The sequence below is a fragment of the Diceros bicornis genome, chromosome 3, assembly GCF_020826845.1.
Source record: "Diceros bicornis minor isolate mBicDic1 chromosome 3, mDicBic1.mat.cur, whole genome shotgun sequence".
NCBI classification, from domain to species: domain Eukaryota; kingdom Metazoa; phylum Chordata; class Mammalia; order Perissodactyla; family Rhinocerotidae; genus Diceros; species Diceros bicornis.
This window is the reverse complement of record NC_080742.1, coordinates 24798266-24815177: the sequence shown is the minus strand read 5'-3', so window position 1 is coordinate 24815177 and position 16912 is coordinate 24798266. Positions and strand designations below refer to the sequence as shown.

At 37.0% G+C, this 16912-nt stretch overlaps 1 protein-coding gene across 3 annotated transcripts in view; it reads left to right on the top strand.

The window, feature by feature from the left end:
• The window catches only part of ELAPOR2 (endosome-lysosome associated apoptosis and autophagy regulator family member 2), a 165872-nt gene that overhangs the window by 107071 nt on the left and 41889 nt on the right, over window positions 1-16912 (top strand). For all 3 annotated transcript variants that reach the window (XM_058524702.1, XM_058524687.1, XM_058524695.1), the window contains exons 6-10: window positions 1207-1312; window positions 2461-2613; window positions 3207-3295; window positions 13003-13183; window positions 14658-14786. In XM_058524702.1, coding sequence (XP_058380685.1) covers window positions 1207-1312; window positions 2461-2613; window positions 3207-3295; window positions 13003-13183; window positions 14658-14786 — 658 coding nt within the window. The remainder of the gene's footprint in view (window positions 1-1206; window positions 1313-2460; window positions 2614-3206; window positions 3296-13002; window positions 13184-14657; window positions 14787-16912) is intronic.

Genomic DNA, 16912 nt, shown 5'->3' with positions numbered 1-16912 from the left:
ATTATTTGAGGCGCTACCCCTTTGGAGTGAGACATGGATTTAAAATCTAACTCTGGCTTATAGTAGTTGTGTTTTTTTAGGCAATTGGCTTAATCTCTTTGAGTCTGACTTCTCGTGTGAGAAATGGGAGCATTCTTGCAGGTTCAAAGAGATGATATATGGGAAGGGCCTAGTGTGGTGCCTGCAGTGTAGATTGAGCTCTATTTCAATAAGTGACCATCCATCCTTGCCTTTGTGTTGTAGCAGGTGCCTCATCCTTGAGTAATTAATATAATGTACCCTTTCAGAGTAATTTTTTGATCTATATGCCTGGGAGTGATATTAGTAGCACTTAAGATGCATTTACTTAAGCATTCAGTCAGCTGGGCCTTGAAGGTACAAGCAACTCTTGGCAACAGATATACTCTCTTCACTTATAAAGACTTAATACAAGCGGACAGTACTTAACACACTACTTCTCTGAAGGTCTGGCAGGGTAAAGTAGTTGACTGTATTTTAATTTTATACAGCTTGAATTTGGCCAGCCAGAGACCACACAGAAGAGTAAGAGTGCAAATGAGAAAGTGAGGAGCCCTTAAAATTAGTTCACTTGACTGAATTAGCATGAAATTTATCAGAAAAGTGTTTGATTTATGAATAGAAAAATGTTCTGGTGACAAAGGAAGCAAATATTAGATGTAGTATCATTTAAGTTCTGGAGTCATACAGTTAAATCAGGCTATTCTACAAGAACAGTCCTATTTTTCTCTTGTTGCTGTTGCAGCATTATTAAATAATTTTAAAAGGAAGCAAACTCATTCTGTTGCCTTTTTGTTTTCAGAGCCCAAAGATTTACTTAGGAATAGTGGCAGCCAATAAATATATAATTGGGCTGAGTGCCTCTCACTCTCTAAAATGAGTGACTTTTAAATATAAGCCAAGACTTCATGTAAATGGTATGAAAATCATTTTATCTTTTTGTTCAGACTTAAAGAATTTTCTTCACCTTCTTTATTACTCTATTTTTTGCTTTGGCAATTTATTTTTTTAGAACATGTGAACTTCAGTAGAGCTTAGGTCTGAATTAACAGTAGACTTAACTTTGTGGGTTCCAAATTAATGATGTTTTATTATAATGCATTGAGACGTGTGTAAGCGATTAGCTTTTAGGTATGGTTGGAAGTAGCTGGTTTATCTGACCTGAGTGTCTTGTGTTTCTCTTTACAGGTAATGTTGAAATCAGGCACAAACATACTATACTGGAGAACCACAGGCATCCTTATGGGCTCTAAGGCAGTCAAGCCAGTGTTGGTAAAAAATATCACAATTGAAGGTATTTCACAGCAGTTTGCTTTAGTAGTCACCTATCACCTTTTACAGTTAGTTAAAACATTGTTTCCATTGTTGCTTTGGCTGGCTCAAGGGTATATGGGACAGGAATTAATATGTTAGGCATCATACAGGTCTAGAGACCCTGGTTTTGTTGCTGGCAAGTTGGCTGGAGTTTTTTTGTACCCTTAAACTGAATTATTTAATCTGGGTGAAAAAGTAAACATGATGACAATTTTAGGTGTCTTTAAAGAAAAGAAAATAATCTTCATTAATAAGAGCTTATTATTCATTCAAGCAATCTCTATTGTGCCAGGCATCAAGCTTACCCAGGTCACTGCTATATCCATAAAAATAGCAATAAAATAAACACCTCAGCCTGTCTGCTAAACCTTTTGCCTTTCTGAACCAGCTGGGCATTTTCTGGCTCAGGAGAGTGGCCGATAACCCTTGGCATGGTTCATTCTCAATTAGGGCTACTTTTAATTAAAGCAGTGATTCTCCTTTGTTGAAGTTTCGCTTATATTTTATAATTTTATTTATTTATTTATTTTTCCCCCAAAGCCCCAGTAGATAGTTGTATGTCATAGCTGCACATCCTTCTAGTTGCAAGTTCTGCTTATGTTTTAATGTTCTAAGCATGCTTGTTCCTGTGATGCTAACTCGTTGGTCATAGGGACATCTGCTGGCAGAGGCTGGAATTACAAACCAGAAGAAAAATCAGGCCATTCCTAGGGTCTCCTAGGTCTTGTCTGTGACTTCATGAGCAGTGGAGAAAAATGGCACAGGTAGCCACATAGATCACAGCATGAGAGGCATATAGAATTGAAAGGGTCATTAGAGTTTATCCCACTTCTGAGTTAGTGAAGTTGTCTTTTGACAACTCGGTTTATATATTTACTGTACCTCTATCAAATTTCAATCTCTTGTTTAAGTGTTTGTTCTACTTATTGTGTTTAACTTGGTATCTATCCCAGTTCTTTGCACACAGTAAATACTTTCTGGGTGTTGAATTAATGAGATAAAGGATACAGGCTGAGCTTTTACTAATATATTTCTCTCTCACTTCTGGGTAGAAGCAGCAAGAAGGAGCTACTTTGCTTGTTGCTCTTGGGTCCTTCCTCCCATGCTCTGTTTTCCATTACCACACAGGGGTGGCATACACATCAGAATGCTTTCCATGCAAGCCGGGTACCTTCAGCAACAAACCAGGTTCATTCAACTGCCAAGTTTGTCCCAGAAACACCTATTCGGAGAAAGGAGCCAAAGAATGCATAAAGTGTGCAGAGGACTCCCAGTTTTCAGGTAGGACTAGTCTTCACCAGCTTATACTCTTTGTTCTTTTCTTTCTAAATTGATGTTTGTTGAATGTGAAGTCATAAGGCAGAAGTCACACATACACTGTGATGAGAACAGTGGGCCGGAAACTGAAGTGCGGAAGTGAATCAGTATTGGGTGGATAAAATATGACTTCTGGTCACCCCTTTCCACGTGACTTTTCCCTTTGTAATTTATTCTGTTCCACTCCCCACAGGTAACTGCTTTGGATATGTTTATACTAATCTAAGAAAAATTCACATTGTACTTTTAGATGGTTCATTGGCATAGAGATGTCCTTAAAAACTTTTAATTTGTTCCAAATTTACAATGTTCAGTGATAATGGAATAAAGCTGCTTCTTCCTGGAGAAACTATGACATGCTCCTTGTGCGTCATGGAAACATTGATTGTTCTAGGGAAAATAAAAATGCAGGCCTTTATTTTCTTTAGGCCTAGCTAGTCCTACCTAAACTCTGGTAAGGTTATTTTCAGTTGTCTGCTTTTTCTGTTTTGATTTTTGCCTTTTCTTAGAGTCACAGCATAAACAACTCCTTTCTGAAGTGCATTTTTATATTGCAGAGGAAGGGTCCAGCGAGTGTATGGAGCGCCCTCCCTGTACCATGAAAGACTATTTCCAGATCCACACTCCATGTGATGAAGAAGGAAAGGTATAGGCCTTGTTCAGTCAACTCCATCCCGTATCTATCCACCCCTCTTCCCAGTTTGAGCAGATTCTGATTTGTTCATGAGAGAGTTAAATGAGCTGATTTATAACACAAACATGTAAGTAGTGCAGAGGGAACTTAAGAATTTAGATTCTGAAGCCCGTCTTCCTGGTTTTAATTTTCACATCTACTGCTTATTAGTGCTGTGGACAAGTTATTTGCTCTAAGACTCAGTTTTTTCATCTGTAAAATGATTTTTCATCTGTAAAACTTTTACTTCATAAAGCGGCCATGAGAATACATGAGATACTCAATTTAAGGTTCCTAGCACAGCGCCTGGAACATAGTGAGTGCTCAATAAATTATGACTATTTAAAAAAATTTTTTTTCGGAGGCAGTAATATCAGGAGGAGCACAGCCTTAAAATGTGGACCGTGACTCACAGGATGGAGATATCCTGTAGCTTTTCTTTAATTATTTGGTTACGCCGTAGGTTTGGTTAATAAAAGCCACGCAGCCGTAGGCTGATTCAGTTATTGCAGATTACTGTGTAACTGCATTTAGAAAATGCAAAGTCATTGCCACATAAATGGCACTTAGCTAGAGGAAAAATGCGCACATGAACTCTGCAGTTGACCTGCCATCCTCTTAATTAAAACCAGCCTCTGTCAGTGGGAGAAACTTGAGATTAAAGTGGCTGCAATGCACCGTTCGTTCTGTATGTTTGTGTCTTCGAAATAATGACATTCTTGACCTAGTTTGGAAAATACATACGGATGTCAGTGTTGCTTTCTTTTTTTACTTTTGTATCCTTAGCTTCTAATCTATAACCTTATATTTATGTGATTATTATTTTACCCTTGGTCCTTAATTTTTTTTTTTTTACAGAATTTACTTTTGAATACGTAAGTCCAAGTACATTCTAGTATTTACAGTAGAGCAAGTACTTACTAAGAGTAATTTGAGAGAAGGCCCGTTTAAATTAGTGGAATATTTCAGTGATTAGAACTACATCTATTATTTTTAATAAGAATAGTAACTCAAACTAATATCTCTTAAATGACAGGAGTTTTGAGGTAAGATCTTGATGACCCTACAATAATTGCCAAGTAAGGACTATTTCTATTTAGAAAATATATGTAGAGAGCCACTAAGGTGGGTTGAAAGTAATTAGGAATAATGTTTTTTTAGCTAAACTCTTCTTGGCTAAACTCTTCTTAGCTACACTTGCCTTATTAATAAGGCAAATTAACTTTAGTTTATTCTGTATAATAATCATTAATTCATTCAATATCAATAATCATTACCAAAGCTTAAATGAATGAGATCTAAAATACAAATGGATCTTGTCTTTGTTATAATGAAAATACTCAAAAATCCTATTTTTATCATGTCAATGAGTAGTTTGTTATGTCAATGAATAGTGTGATAAAATCTAGTTGACCTGGGCCTAAAGGAAGTAAGGCCATATTTTAAATGTAGAATGCACAGAATCACACACATCGACACACACACAAGTATGTGCAAGTATATACACCTATAGGCATGTTGTGTATACACATACACAACATGTTTTTCTGTTGTCTGGGTGAACTCTGAACATGTTCTTGTTATAGAACAAAACAATGTGCTATATTCCATAAACTCAGTGATTCCTTAAAAGGTGATTTAAGACTTATTTCAAGATAAATGTTTCTAACTTCAGAAGTAAACAAAAAGCAATGAGAACTTAATTAAATACCAGATATAGCGAAGAAGCATAAACATGTGAATTCGAATTTTTTCTATTTTTGTTTGTTCCAACATTTTCATTTGTTCTGGTTTCATCTTTTTTTTAAAAGGCATTTTGTTCTTGCTTGGAATAGCCTGGTGATTTGCCAGGGGTTTAGGATGTTTCCCAGGTCATTCAATGACTGTGTTTTTGCTCTTTTTGTCCTGTCATACTCTCTTTGATCTTATTTTCCCCCTGCTTGGAGGGCTTCATCAAGGGAAGCAACTGTTGAAGTACACAGACTTTGAACATTATAATTTATATGACACAGGGATGTTGCAAGTTTCTGTGTTCATTCTGAAGCTTAGTTATTTGATTACTTCCTGCCTGTAAGGGACATTTTTCAGGAAAATTTTAATTGGTATCTGGGACCATTCTAATTCTGATTAAGAGACTCCCTCTCATTAACATCATGAAAAATGTGGAATGCCTACTCATTCATTCACTTACTTAGTGGATCTTTACTGAGCACTGGTTATATACAGAGTACTGAGTCATGAGGGCAGAGCTTAAGGATAGGCAGAAGAAGAGAGATGTTTTTGTAGATTGTAGAACAGTGGTTGTCAAACTTGAGTGTGCATCAGACTCACCTGGAGGTTCCTGCCCCAGATTTTCTGTTTCAGTAGATCTGCGGCAGGGCCTGAGAATTTACATTTCTTTCTTTCTTTCTTTTTTTTGTGAGGAAGATCGGCCCTGAGCTAACATCCATGCCAATCCTCCTCTTTTTGCTGGGGAAGACTGGCCCTGGGCTAACATCCATGCCCATCTTCCTCCACTTTATATAGGACGCCGCCACAGCATGGCCTGACAAGCGGTGCCTCAGTGCGCGCCTGGCATCCGAACCCGGGCCGCCAGCAGCAGAGTGCGCGCACTTAACGGCTACGCCACGGGGCCAGCCCCCGAATTTACATTTCTAAGAAGTTCCCAGGTAATTCTGATTCTGCTGGTCCAGGATCTCAGCAGTTTGAGAACCACTGGTCTAGACTTTAGAGGAAGAGAATGTCAGTCTGTCAAAGAAAATGAGTTATTATTTCCAATTGTGATTAGTGCTACAGCAGAGAAGTCTGAGTTTTATGGGGATCTGACGCAGTCTGAGAAGGCTTCGGAGCTGTGTGAAACCTAGGTGATAGCTTGAGAGGAGAACATTTCTGGAAGAGGGAGCAGGATGGTGAAGACCTGACGTGGGAGGGAGCACGGTGTGTCTAAATAACTGAAGGGATGTAAGTGTGACTGGCAAGTGGACATGTGGATAGGAGGTTGCATTAGATGCAACTAATGACATAGGCTAGATTAGGCATGGTTTCATAGTAGTGAGTTAACTTGAGGTTTCTATGTATGTTTTGTTTTCAAAGAGTTGCTTAGAGCCCACTTTTTACAGATGTTGAGGTACGTCTCTACAGCTACATATGAGCACATGCACAGATTCAGTACTCGAAATTTGAGCTCCAAAAAATGTTGACCAGTGATAATGGGCGAGTATTCATCAAGAGAAGCCATCTTTTAATGTTAGCAAGGTATTTGATAGAGCTTCTCTTGAGCTCCCTATGGATAAGATAGAAAATTTTGGACTAAATAATAGGGTTAAGTGGATGTATGGCTAATTTAAGAACAATATGTAAAATGTTTGCTTGAATAAATGGATATCAACTAGGAGTATAGTTGATGTTAACTAGGAGTGTAGTTGGTATCATGTATTCATCATAGGAATATAAATTTAACAAAGTATTCATGCATATCCTAACTCACACCAAGAAGAACATGAGTTCAGATGACTTATTTTCAACATTGTATTTAAAAATCCTTAACTTGCATGAAGACATTGGGAATAAGTATATCAAATTGTAAATCAATAAAGCTGGTAAGAATGACAGAATTAAGATTCAGAAAGACCCCAGTGTGCTTGAAAAATGAGCTTAAATTGGTAAAATCAAAATTTATTTGTGTCAAAGAAGGTCTCAGATACAAAAGGTATTGAGAAAAGAGAAAACATTAACTTGCCAAAAAGATTTCTGAGAGAATCCAAGCTTTAGAAGATCTGGCTCACCAAATGAAAAATGTGACAGATACTTAAAGGGAAAAAAACCTCCAGGGGCCGGCCCAGCGGCATAGTGGTTAAGTTTGTGTTCTCTGCTTTGGTGGCCCAGGGTTCGTGGGTTCAGATCCCAGGGGCATACCTACACACCGCTCATTAAGCCATGCTGTGGTGGCGACCCACATACAAAATAGAGGCAGATTGGTACAGATGTTAGCTCAGGGCCAGATTTCCTCAAGCAAAAAGAGGAATATTGGCAACAGATGTTAGCTCAGGGCCAATCTTCCTCACCAAAAGAACAAACAAACAAAAAAAGAACCCTCCAAAGAATACAAAGGATACTTAATTTTCAAGTAAGCTGTTCTTGTTTGAAAAAAGAGTCTCTGACTTGTTGATCCTATCAACAAAGGTTGTCTCAAATTTGCTTCTGCAAGTCAGGGGGATAATGTTGTTTTGTTAGGGAGTCGGCAATTAACAGAAAAGGCTTAAAGTTTTATTTACTTTGGGTCCTAAAACTAGACAGAGTAACTTCCCCCCCCCCCGCGATTGTGGGATAAGATGTATGTGTTTCCTTTTAATAGTGGCAGAGGAGGTGACAGTTTTGCTTCCATACTTGGGGATAATGATAAAATTCTGTTAATGAATTTAAAAAATGCTTTTCAGAATTGGTGTGATGGGAGGTGGGACAGTAGTCTCTTGAGTCATGTGACTGGGAAGTCAATATCAAGCAAACAATTTTATCAAGGCTTTCTCTTGCTCTTCTCATTGATACTCTTGGCTCAATTTGATTGTCTTCTCAGGCAGGCTCTTTCCTGTAGTAACAGAAGCCCACTGGCATCTCCACCCAAGCCACTGTCACACTCACAGCTTTTGATGGCAGGAACACTGACCAGAGTTGCAGAGAAGACTAATTGGCTCTATTTGGCTCATGAGCCCATCTCAGACCAACCATTCTGTCTAGGAGCGTGGGATACTCTGGTTGGACAGCTTAGTTCACCTGCCAATCCCTGTGGCTGGGGAGGCCAGACCATATCATTCCCAGTTCCTTTCAGCCTCACACGAGTCAGTTCTTAAAGAGAAAAAGATGGTGTCTGTTACCACAATAAAAAGAGAGTGACTCTGTGCAGGTGCACAGAACTCATATACTCTTAAATAACATAAATAGATCCGGCAAGATTGTCTTGGTATACTGGGAATTCCCACAAAATTTTGTACATACCTTTCTTGATACTTATGTGGTGATCGTAGAAAGTTTGCTAGTGTTTTGGTATCAGATCACTTTATTGCGAGTACTTGTATATATGACTCTTTTCTTCACCAGACTTTCAGCTTCGTGTAGACAGAAACTTGTCCTTAATCATATTAAGAAAAATCTCTAAGCCTAGTAGAGTACCTGGCACACAGAAGGTGGTGAAACATCTTTTGAATGAATTAATGAATGAGAGAACTGGTAAGTGAATGAATGATTAGCACATTTGGAGTGTTGTGTTGTGTCCTTGGCAGAAGGCTTGAGAAAATGTTGACAAAATGTGCAGAATTTAAAGAAGAGAGGCCAGGATATTAAGCTATTTCATATGAAGTATGGATGAAGGAGCTGGGAATATTTTTTCAGGTTGGAGAAAAGACACCATGGGATGGAGGAATCATGATCATCTTTCTGATGTTTCCTGCTTGTCCCAAAGAGTTTTGGTCTCTTTCCTTTGAAAACCCATGACATTTCATGTTTTTCATGGAAATGATGATGATGATGACAATAATCATCGTAACTGTAGTCATAGTATGAATAGCAGAAGCAGATATCATTTATGTATTTATGCACACGCTCTCTCAGTGTGTGTGTGTGTGTGTGTGTATTCAAACGTTGCCTCTAATTCTTTTTTTTTCCATCAGCTGTGCACTTTAGACTTTATTATACCCAGTTTGCAGTTAGGAAACTGAGGCTTAATGTGGTTAAGTAATTTCCCTGAGGTCATAGCTAGTAAGTCTTTAAGGCTGGAATTCTAACCCAAATCTGTCTGTTTCTAAATCCGATGCTTTTGTATCCTCTTTGTGTATTTTCTTTTCTATATTATAGTGAACCTGTCTTATCACTATTAGACTACAGCCTCCTTCAGAGCAAACAACTTGTCTTATTAATATTTAAATTTCCCACAGTACTTTCTTCTACACATAGCAGCTACTTAATAAGAATTTCTTAAATAGGTTTAAGCATTTGAAGGGAAGTCTTAGAAAAGAAGAAATAGACTTTTCTTTGTTATTCCATAAGGCATAATTTGGGCTAATCAGGTGAATTTACAGAAGGTAAATTCCAGTGGTATGTAATGATGTTCTAACAAGCAGTGCTACCGAATTCTGGAACAGCAAGTTTTGTCAAATAGGAAACTTCCTGCTAAGGCTAGAAGAGTGCCTGATGGTGAAGGATGTTTTAGAGGGAGCCTTCTTGAGAGGAGAATGTTCAACCATGCAACATCTTCATCTCTGAGTCTAGAAATTGATGGATCATAGAAGGTTTACTAGTGTTTTGGTATCAGATTGTCTAGGACTTTCTTTGTTCTTTAATCAACTTCAGTATTACAAATTATTCCAAATGTTCAACGTCTGTAACACAGTACTTCTGAATTATATAGCAGGAGTAAGATGTAGGGGACATTGAAAAATAGGGTATAAAGGGATATGGGTCTTAGATCTGCCTTTCTTCCTATAGAATTTAAGCAAGTCAAATATACTTGGAGCCTATGTTTCTTAATTAGGATGATGGGAAAACAACATGGCATTTCTCAGTGACTAGGGATTTCTGAATTTGTTTAAAATAAAAATTTCACTATAGTCTACTTTAAAATATATATTTTTTAAAAACAGATTTATTGAGATATAATTCTTAACCATACAATGCATCCATTTAATATGTCAATTCAATGTTTTTAGCATTTTCACTCCAATCTAATTTTAGAACATTTTCTTGCCTAAAGCCCTGGCTAGAACCTCTAGTACAAAGTTAAATCCCCCTGTGTCTTACACATAAAGGAAGAGCGCCCAGGCTTTTATGCATTTAGAAAGGAGCCAAGGAGATAACCACAAGAGAAAAGAGAAGACAGCACAGGCTTCATCAAGAGGAATCCAAGTGAATGCTGATGTGTAGATGGGTGGGCTGAGGACGTGCTTGGAGCAGATGTGGATGTTGAGCATGGCTTTGAAGGAGAGGTCAGAAACAACTTGGCAGAATGGTGTGGGTAATTCCAAGAGAGACAAATCCATGGCCAGTGGCTTGCAACTGGAAAGGATCAACGTTTGGGAGAGGCAGGAAGGCAAGCAATAGCCTGCCTGGCTGGAACATCTGAGCTGGAACGTCATGCCTCACAAGGCAGTTGGGTTAAAGTGGCGGTTGGTAGACCCTTCTAAAGCACATGCAGTTTAGCTCTGCTGAATTCAGCCAGTCTGCAAAGCCTTGGTGCGTGTGTGCAGGGACATTTGAAGGAAGAAAGCAGGCAACCATGGAGAAATCCAGTCTCAAGATTTGTCTAAATTTTAGTCCTCCAGTCTTGAATTTTATTTTGATATGAGAACCAGCTTCCAACTGATACCTCCGTGTGTTTTTTTAAAACGTATTTTATTCATGCTTAATATAAATATACTTGGAGACTATAGATTCTCTGTAATCTTAATGGCAATCTGGTAAATTTTGCTCTATTAGGGTTTTGGTTTCATAAAACATTTCCTAATTTTATCCCAACTTGCTGAAGAATAAATTGATTGATGGTTTTTCACCTTCACTGTGAGCCATCTGGTGCTAAGTATCATTAATATTAATTACTATCTTTCCCCAGTCAGCCAGACTTGAAAGCATCTGTCCGCATTAGAAAGAGAGAGACAGAATCTGCCATGTGAAGCAAGAGGCTTTGTCAACAAAACTGTTACTACAGAGCATTTGAAATTTGACTTCTAAATGTTTAAAGGTGGTGCAAAATTTTCTAATTTTTGAATATTTACTGTGCTTGGATTGAAAATCATGTGGTTAGTTGACTTCTCAAAAATGTATTTGCATATTTTATTATTTTTACCTTTAGCAAACTGATTCTCCTCGACTAGTGCTGCTTAACCGTTTACTAGTTGTGTGTGACTTTGGGGCAAGTTGTTTAGCAGCTATAATCCAGAGCTTCCTCATTTATACACTTGAGGATAATAATGCTGACCTCCCAGAGTGGTGGAGAGGATTACATGGTGCCCCCAGGATCACTCCTTGTGCTCAGCCTCAGCACCGCACCCACTCTCGCATGGGAACTGACAATTCCAGCAATGCAGCAGTTCACACATAGCTCAATCGACTTTAATTAATGTCAAAATAAATCAGCAAATTGGTAAATTGACTAGGATTGGAAATTTGTTTTCTATACTTGTTAAGCCAGAATTTTAAAAAGACAATCCCCCATATATTATGATGTTTCATTTGCTGAGATTCTCTGAATTTTATATGCATTTCTCAGAGGAGTTGAGAACCCCTTATGGATATAGGATCTAATTTACTTTTTCAGCTATTTAGGAAGCTCCAGCAGGAACAGCCATCATTTTACAGATGGTAAGACAAGCAGATGGGTGAAGTGGTTGTTTAAACTCTAGCATGACATAGGCCATAAAATAAATGCAGGAAGAGAGTTGTAAAAAGAAAAGGTGTTATTTCTAATTCTGTTGAGACGTCTACCTTTTATATCATTTTCTTAAGCATCCTTCTTCAGATAAGGTAATTTAGTCTTCCCTAAAAGAATACTTGAGAATAAAATTGAGTGGCCTAACGGGCTTATTACTATATATGATTTACTATTATTTGGAAATAGCTTTAGAGAATTGCCTTTAATTTTGGTTTTCTGGCTTCAATGTTAGACTTATTATTGCAGAAGTTGTTTTAAAGGAGAAAGAATACTTTTAGCAGATTATATGTCTAATGAAGGAAACTTTTAGTCTCTTTTTAAAAACTGTATTGTTATGAAAGAATTGATTTATTTATCTCTTTGCATTTAGAATATCTTTTATTTATTTTTTTGCTGAGTATATAAATTTTGTTTTAAAATGGCTAACCCATTTAGTGTTTCTGGTTTCAAAATGAACATAATTTTATAATCATAATTTTCTGGGTTTGGCTGAATTATAGCTATTTAGTTATATTTTGTTTTGTGTTACAGTGTAGGCATGTGTGAGAGACAATGGAAGGATAAAGTTTAAAAGACTTCTCTCCTTGAAGGTAGAGGCTGTCTTAATCCTGATGTTGCATGTGTTCCTAACAGGGCCTGTCTTAATCCTGATGTTGCATGTGTTCCTAACAGGGCCTAGAATTAGGAATATTTTAGCTACAGCTCTCGTAGTCTAACCTCATGATATTGGAAAAGACTCAGAGGGCAACTACCAGTATGTATAAAATAACCAGATTGAAATGTGAAGGTAGATATATTCCTTAAAAAAAAAAAGCCTTTTGTGATCAAAGCATGGTGATATGTGCTGTGGGTAAGGGAAAGGAAGAGAGTAGTGGAGACCTCAAAATGACAAAGACAGTCTCTGCATAGAAACTTGTCAGTTTTGGGATAAGGTGAATGAGTGACTGGAACAGTAAGGGCTATAATTGTGTCGTCTGTATTTTAAAGAGGAATTTTATATGAGGAATATGCTGTGTATGAAGTAAGGCCTCCTGTAGCTTTGGGTTAAAACTTCTGGAAGTAATGATCATTTCCCCACCAAAGTTTTTTTCTTTTTTTCTCATTTTGTTACTAAGGTTTTAGATTCTCTTCAGCTGGCCCTTCTGTTCTATCACTATTTGGCCTTTTCCTAGGTTGTCAGTTTAACATTATTGTTATTGGAAGTTTAAAGCAAATGGAGCATGTTATATGACCTGCAAGCATTTTTTTTTTTTTTTTTTTGCAGACTCAGTTAATGTACAAGTGGATAGAGCCCAAAATCTGCCGGGAGGATCTCACAGATGCTATTAGGTTGCCCCCTTCTGGAGAGAAGAAGGATTGTCCCCCTTGCAACCCTGGATTTTATAACAATGGATCATCTTCTTGCCATCCCTGCCCTCCTGGAATGTTTTCAGATGGAACAAAGGGTAGGATGTCAGTCAGTCCAAGAATTGGACCTTCAGCAAAATAGTCTTGTTGTACCACTTTGACCTTGTTCTAAATTGCTTTTGTGGAAGAATTCTTTAAACACATATTTTCTTAGAGGCTGAAGAAGAGTTCAGAAATATGATAGTGGAATTGTGAGACTGCAGTGGCTTATTTATCATATCATAAAGATAGCTTTTTAATGGCATTTTGTGTAATACCCTCTTAATGGGATGACTCTTTGCCTTTGGATATTGATAAGAAAATTCCGCCATATTAAGTGATTAAGGATAAATACTCCTTTTCCAGTGTGTGTGTATGCATATGTTGATGCAAACATAAACTGTAGCTTCTGTTTCAGCTTTGGAATAATAAACCATATTTTGTGCTATGAGAATAGCAAAAATTGCTCATTTTGATCATATGGAAATTAAAATAGTCCCCAAGTAGACTATTTCAAAGTGTACATTTGGGAAAATTTTAGTATTTATCAAATAATAGTATAGAAAGTGGTTACAGAATGTTTTAATTTTAGTAGACAAAGATTACAATGCATTTTAGTAGCAGATGTCTTGCCATATACTTAATATCCAGAGCCCTTGAGAGAGAGCATGAAAAGGACTTGATAGTCAAATTGACTTGGGTTTGAATCCATGTCCTGCAAACTGCCAATAGTATGATTTATCCCAGTTACTTAAACCTTTTGAACTTCAATTTTCTCATCTGTAAAATTGCAGGCAATAATATCTAGCCCGTAATTATTGAGCAGGTTATGTAAAAATGTCTCCTGTAGTACTTTGGTACCAGGAAGTGTTTGCTCAATGAACATTTTCTCTCCCTACCCCTTCTCTTACTGATGTGATAGTGCGAATTGTCTGGGGTACATTAAAAAATGGTTGAAAAAGACCCTTTCATTTCAGTGTCCAGATGTTAATTTAAATTAGATTTATTTATAAACCTAACTCTTTCCAAACTCTTCAACTTCCAGCATCATTTTTCAACATAGCCAATATTTTGAATTTCAAGTAATCAGTCTGTGATTAAATGGTATAATATTCTGTTAAGTTTAATAACCAATAGGAAGGGTGAAATATTTCCTTATTTGTGAGGTGGAGGGAACTGATTCTAAGATCACATGTAAGAGAACTTGTTTCAAAATTACTCTTCTTGTGGAGGGTAATTCGGTATTAGCAGTTACTCCCAGAAATGAAGGGAAAAATTATTTTAAAAGGTTTTGTATTTATCCTTTTCCTTTTTAATGTTAGTCAAGTATGTGTGTATACTGTATCTAGAATTATTTTTCTTCTCAGATTGCTTTTGAAAAAATTATTAATTCTTAAGGGAATTTGTGGTCCAGTATCACTCCTTCCTCCTTCCCTCTCTGCTAATTAAAGTTTAGTAGTGCTTGGAGCAGAGGAAGAGGAAGTTGTCCAGATGCAGTTTAAATGTAATTGTTCGCCCACTTGTCTTCTGTAGAATGTAGACCGTGTCCAGCAGGAACCGAGCCTGCACTTGGGTTTGAATATAAATGGTGGAATGTCCTTCCCGGCAACATGAAAACTTCCTGCTTCAATGTCGGAAATTCCAAGTGTGACGGCATGAATGGTGAGTTCAGAGTCAGCCTACTAGACGTATTTTGGCAGCAAGACTCTCAGACTCAGCTCTCTAAAAACATACTAAATATAGGTATGAAAAACTTCAGTCTTACCATTAGGCTACTTACCAGCCCTCGCATCAAAATAGTAAATGTGGTGTCACAGCCAGATGACTTTTCTATAAGATATAATATAAACTATTTTTCATTTTTTTGGAATCAGTTTTGAAGTAGATATTAAGGGTCACCGTTTATGGATATATATATCGGAATGGATACCAAGAGAGGTAATGAAATCTGTGTTGTTTGCCATTTTGAAGAGTAGCATGATAGCATTTCTGCTGGATTAGTTTCGTCTGGCTCAGCACTGAGCTGTGGTGAGAGGTTAAATAATCTCTGACTCCCCCGCCTGTGAAATCTATGACTGTGTTTACAAAGTATATATGAACCCACTTACTGAAAACTTGAAAATGTGGCAGGGCTCTATAGGATAGTTGCTGAATTTTATTTGTCCTAACATTTTAAGTGCTTAGACAGCCTAGCACTTAGTTGTTCTGCAATATTTGTTGGTTGAATGAATGACAATATCTATGTATTTCTAAAATTGATGCTAGGAATAGGTGTTATAAATACTAGGGTTTTACACCAAATGCATCCTTTACTTTTATTGGCTCTTTAGCAGTTTTTATTAGTTGACTTTTCTCCATATTATATTTGATTATTGTAAAAAAATGCTTTTTAATCGCATGTGTTTTAAATCAGTGCTTATCCAAAATAAACAGATTTGGGATGTAGGAAGTGAGCACAGATGAACACAGAGATCGACAAATAGTAGGTTCTTGAATAATGTTGGTTAGATGGATGTGTGAAAGAGGGAAAGACAAAGCCTTAATATATATTAAACATTATGAAATAGTCCTCTCTATTGACCAATAATCTCACTTCTAGGAAATTATCTTAAGGGAGAAGGAAAAAAAATAGTTTTTACTTGACCATGAGAGTTTATGTTCCTAAAAGTTCCTGTGATTGAATTCTAAGTTGAGAAGTTAAGACCTATTGGAAAAATAAGATTAGGAAGGCCAGGGTAGTGAATGACTCTATGAAAGCATCAATACGTGTGTGTGCGCGCACGCACGTGTGTGTGTGTGTATTCACTTACTAGTAAAGATTATCTGGAACTTTTATTTGATCTTTTAGGGAACTTACACTTCATCTAACTCTCATGCCAATACTTGATTTACCCACGTGCTTACTCCTTTACTTAGAGGCTATAGTTTAAATTTTTACTGTTTAAAAAAGTTACTGTTTATTTATGAAGATGTTCATTGAGCATTATCTTTAATAACAAAAATTGAAATAGTCTAAATATCCAACAATAGAATAATGTTTATGAAAGTTATGCTATACTGATCAGAGGAAATGTTATGCAGGCATTAAAAATGGCAGCCATATGGAAAACAGTTTGCCAATGTTTGAAGAATTTTGAATGTCCCCATTCTCCAACCCAATAATTCCACTTCTGGGAATTTATACCAAGGAATTGATGTGATGTAAAGAAAGAAATTATGTGCAAGTATGTTAATTTTAGTGTTGTTTGTAAGAGTAAAAAATAGGAAAAAACAAACTAAATATCCAACAATGGGATGTGATTAAATTAAATCATGATTAAAAATGCAAAAATTGTTAAATCATTAAAATTAGATGTAGAAATGATTTTTAATGGGGAAATGTTTTTGAAATAATGATAATTAGAAAAATCTGAAGACAATGCTAGATGAAGAAATCTGAAAATAAAGTAGATTATACAGTAAAATCTAAGGTATATTAAAAAAAGTGTGCACTAGAAAAAGGTTGAAAAGAAATATGCCAAAATGTTAAGAGGCTATCAGTTGGTGGGCCAGCCCCGTGGCTTAGTGGTTAAGTGTGCGCACTCCGCTGCTGGCGGCCCGGGTTCAGATCCCGGGCGCACACTGACGCACCGCTTCTCCGACCATGCTGAGGCCGCATCCCGCGTACAGCAACTAGAAGGATGTGCAGCTATGACACACAACTACCTACTGGGGCTTTGGGGGAAAAAAATAAATAAATAAAATTAAAAAAAATAAAAGAGGCTATCAGTTGGGAGTGGGAGGTTTCT